General features: G+C 38.1%; 1 protein-coding gene across 1 annotated transcript in view; it reads left to right on the top strand.

Moving 5' to 3' along the window:
• The first annotated feature begins 3224 nt into the window (after window positions 1-3224).
• LOC137620014 (uncharacterized) overlaps window positions 3225-5000 on the top strand; it is a 12506-nt gene continuing 10730 nt past the window's right edge. Inside the window, exon 1 of the mRNA XM_068350294.1 lies at window positions 3225-3299. Within this exon, the coding sequence (XP_068206395.1) occupies window positions 3225-3299 (75 nt within the window). The remainder of the gene's footprint in view (window positions 3300-5000) is intronic.

Here is a 5000-nt window from a genome sequence, read left to right as displayed (position 1 = left end):
TTTACATCAATATTCATTCCAGGATTTTTACCGTTTTTACGGCAAATTTATAACATTGTAAGGTAGTAGGTTGGCCAGGGCACCAGCCACCCGTTGAGATACTACCGCTAGAGAGTTATGGGGTCTTTTGACTGGCCAGACAGTACTACATTGGATCCTCCTCTCTGGTTACGGTTCATTTTCCCTTTGCCTACATACACACTGAATAGTCTGGCATATTCTTTACATATTCTCCTCTATCCTCATACACCTGACAACACAGATTACCAAACAATTCTTCATCACCCAAGGGGTTACTGCACTGTAATTGTTCAGTGCCACTTTCCTCTTGGTAAGGGTAGAAGAGACTCTTTAGCTATGGTAAGCAGCTCTTCTAGGAGAAGGACACTCCAAAATCAAACCACTGTTCTCTAGTCTTGGGTAGTGCCATAGCCTCTGTACCATGGCCTTTCACTGTCTTGGGTTAGAGTTCTCTTGCTTGAGAGTGCACTCGGGCGCACTCTCCTATCTTATTTCTCTTCCTCTTGTTTTGTTGAAGTTTTTATAGTTTATATAGGAGATATTTATTGTTGTTACCCTTCTTAGAATATTTTATTTTCCTTTTTTCCTTTCCACACTGAGCTATTTTCCCTGTTGGAGCCCCTGGGCTTATAGCATACTGCTTTTCCAACTAGGGTTGTAGCTTAGTAAGTAATAATAATAATAATAATAATGTGTATGTATGTATCCCTCGTCAGCAAATAAAATCCCCAGTATCACAAGGTTTTCATGTCGAAACAGCAAGTCCATGAACAGTTCATCGAACCCATTAACAAGCATAGCTCGAATCATCTCTGTTTAGTAAACATTTTTTCACCAGCTCCTTACATCTTTCGTTATCCCAAGAATTTGCTTAGCTAACTGTAGCAAACTAATAACCCAGCCGTCAATGTTTTTATTGGAGCCAGAAAATATATGCCTTTTAATTTCAAATAGAAGATACATTCAAATGTTGTCTCTTCAAAGTAATGCAGTCTGTCATATATTCCTTAAACTGTATCTTCTTTCTAAGAACTTAACTTTGACCAAAACCTGAAGAAGGGCAATACAGAGAGAGAGAGGGGAGAGAGAGAGAGAGAGAGAGAGAGAGAGAGAGAGAGAGAGAGAGAGAGAGAGAGAGAGAAAGTATCCACGAGTAAACTACCATATAAATTTATATAATCTAAGGAAAATGTTAAGTTATAGGAAGTTAGTAAACTCTCATGGAAACATAACCGTTGACGAAATTCATCCAAACATTCTTATCTATGCATTTTTAGAATATTAAAAAGCGAACTCATGTGGTTGTGTAAAGTTTGTTTACATGGAAGTATATAGCCTATGTATGCACTTCCATAATTGTTCTAATACCTTTGGCTTAGATAAATACGATATCCAAAAACAAATGGAAGAATATTCTACTGACACAATTATCATACACTCCCTCTTTCTTTCTCCCTCTTCATTTCTTAAAATGGGTTATTAGTAGGTCAGTCAAAGCACCAGCCACACGTTGAGATACTACCGGTAGAGAGTTATTGGGTCCTATGACTGGCCAGACAGTACTACACTGTAACCCTCTCTCTGGTTACGGCTCATGTTTCCGTTACCTACACATACAGTACACCGAATAGTCTGGCCCATTCTTTCCACATTCTCCTCTGTCCTCATACACCTGACAACACTGAGATCGTCAAACAATTCTTCTTTGGTCAAAAAGTTAACCACTGCATTGTAAATATTCAGTGGCTACATTCCTCTTGGTAAGGCTAGAGGAGACACTTTAGCTATGGTAAGCAGCTCTTCTAGAAGAAGGACACTCCAAAATCAAACCATTGTTCGCTAATCTTGGGTAGTGATGTGGCCTCTGTACCATGGTCTTCCACTGTCTTGGATTAGAGGGTACACTCGGGTACACTTTTCTATTATACTTTTCTTGCTCTTGTTTCTTTGAAGTTTTTATACTTTATATATGGTAGATCTATTTTATTGTCGTTACTGTTCTTAAAATATTTCATTTTAATTGTTTATTACTTCTCTTGTAGTTTATTTACTTCCTTGTTTCCTTTCCTCACCGGGTTATTTTTTCTTGTTGGAGCCCTTTGGTTTCTAGCATCTTGCTTTTTCAACTACAGTTATAGATTAGCTAATAATAATAATAATAATAATAATAATAATAATAATAACTCGTCTATCTAGTTTCCCTACCATGTAAAAAATGGATCACTAAATATACTACGATAGAACTAATTCACTATTAAATGCATTCAGAATTAACAATCATTTCCTTAAACTTAAAATATTGAATGCAAAACAGCACTACAGTGAAATGCTCTCAAGGACGACGCTGCTTAATAGACTAACGCTGGGAGAAGAAGAGTGACATTTCGGGTTCAGAGACTGGGGGGAAAAAAAGCGCCAAAGCTTTAGTGTGTACGTGCATATGTACGTCCATGTACACTCCACCCCCTCACTATCATGGCCCACTATCACACTACCACCACCGCCGCCTCCGTCGCTGCCAGTAGCAGTATTATGCTGTGTTATTGGACGTTCCTGTTTAGCATAGAAATGGCGACGCTACCTGATGGACTGCCGTCACATTGTCTCATAATTTACGCTTAAATCGCTCAACGGACGCTCTCCCTTGGCTCAATGTGGCTCTGGCGGCTCCGAGCTAAGCCGTTACTGACGTGTGCTCACGGAATAGTAATATGGTCGTCGCGAATTAATTGTACGATACGCGTTTAATACATGCAAATGGTAGTTTGTTCAAGCGCGCCTCTGAAGGCGCGCGCGAGTTCTTAATTGTTATGTGTCATTGGAGTCGGCCGGTGAGGCCAAGGAGAATGGGGGGACATCGTTAGTGGCTTTTGTTATTGCTTTCGAAGATGGCACCCAAGATGAGGACAAGCAGGGAAAAGAAGTAGATAAGACGAGGACACGAAAAGAAAAGGAAAGAAACTGACATTAATACTATGAAGACCAAGGAAAGAATACGCCGAGACTCTCAAGTAAAGAGAAGGCTAAGTAGGCATTGAGATAATCCCCTACACCAATCCCCACCGTCCATCCTCCCTCCTCCCCTCCCTTGCCTCCCCCGAAACCAGCGGAAGCAGTAGCAGCAGCGTCATTCTAAAAACACATCACTGAACGTGAACTTAAGGAGGCCCACAGAGAAACAATTTAGCCCAATTGGCGTTAAGATGGCTGCCCCCGGCAAAGCCGTTGGTTGGAGTAAAGGCGGTGGTGGCAGTGCCAGTAGCAGCGGCGGGAAGAGGGTGGGCGCTGGAAGCACTTGATAATAAGCATATTTCGGCCGCTGTCTGCCTTCTGTCGAGAATTTCGCCGTAACTCTGATCAGATCCCTGCGACGCCTTCAACCCCCGCAAGGATAAGGCCGCTGATGCTCCAATTCTCCGAGACTTCCCAAAATTACAATGTGCCACCCAATTCTTGGGGAGGCAGCACACGCACACATACGCACAAACACAAACTTATACTCTTCAATAACGGGTGTTCAGTGCTAGGAGGAGACTGTAAGGTTATATAGCCGGCTCGAGCTTTCCTAGTTTATTCTAAAGAATGCGAAGGCAATAGAAGGCGGCAAACGAACTGAGCGAGAGTCATAATAATAATGCGATAGGTCATTCTGATAAGCTGCCTTTACAACTTTCTCGGGAGCCATTAAGAATGAGTAGTTGTTCCGTTGTACATTCTATTCCTAATCACGCTGAATGGATATGAGAACTTGGGGCATTCAGAGCCCAAACTGATTTGATACAACTGATTTAATGCCGGGTAATATAACGAGACCAATTAGCATTAGGAGTAAACTGATAAGGTCATTTGCACAGGAAAATGAGAATATTTGATTTGTTCTCAAGGGTTTGAGATCAGAGGATAATTGTGTATAATTCAGATACAAATTGAGAACTGGAATGAAACGTGCTGAAATACTTACTTGATGTTTACTGGATTTAGAAAAGCATAAGAAATGGAAACTTAAACAAGCTTAAGTCGCACATTTATGAAAATGAGTAATCTGTCTCTTACAAGAAATATCTTCTATGCTGAGGATCATAATGTTAATAAAGGGGATGGTATACATACGGTGTGTATATATATATATATATATATATATATATATATATATATATATATATATATATATATATATATATATATATATATATTATATACACAGACATACAGTATATACACACAAATATACATATACATACATACATACATAGATATATATATATATATACATATATATATAAATATATATATAAACACACACGTGTATATATATATATATATATATATATATATATATATATATATATATATATATATATATATATATATAAACACACACGTGTATATATATATATATATATATACATATATACAGAGATAATATATATATATATATATATATATATATATATATATATATATATATATACTGTATGTATATATGTATATAGATATATATACAGAGAGAGAGAGAGAGAGAGAGAGAGAGAGAGAGAGAGAGAGAGAGAGAGAGAGAGAGAGAGAGAGAGAGATTTGTAAACTAGGAATTTCTTTTAGAGAAAACTTAATTTCTGTAATTATAGAGTATTTATAACGGAAACCGACAGTGAGATATTGAATATCACTGCAATCTCAAGTTAGAGCAATTTAAAGATTAAAAGCTTGATATATTTTCGCATGAAAAGTATATTGAACCTATGTATACTACAACTCTCTTTGATGAATTATGGTTAATATATAGATAGGATGGATGGAAACACAGATTATATACAACAACAAATGCAACCGCCTTTAGTTCACTGCAGGACAAAGGCCCCAGACAGGTCAATTCATGACTGGAACTTGGCCAGTTTTTATCACCACGCTGGCCAGTCTGGATTGATGATGATGGGAGATTTTCGTCTAATCGCTCACAGCAAACCAATCTAGTATGGATG

This window comes from Palaemon carinicauda, chromosome 26, assembly GCF_036898095.1.
Source record: "Palaemon carinicauda isolate YSFRI2023 chromosome 26, ASM3689809v2, whole genome shotgun sequence".
Lineage (NCBI taxonomy): Eukaryota > Metazoa > Arthropoda > Malacostraca > Decapoda > Palaemonidae > Palaemon > Palaemon carinicauda.
This window is presented reverse-complemented; position numbering and strand designations above follow the sequence as displayed.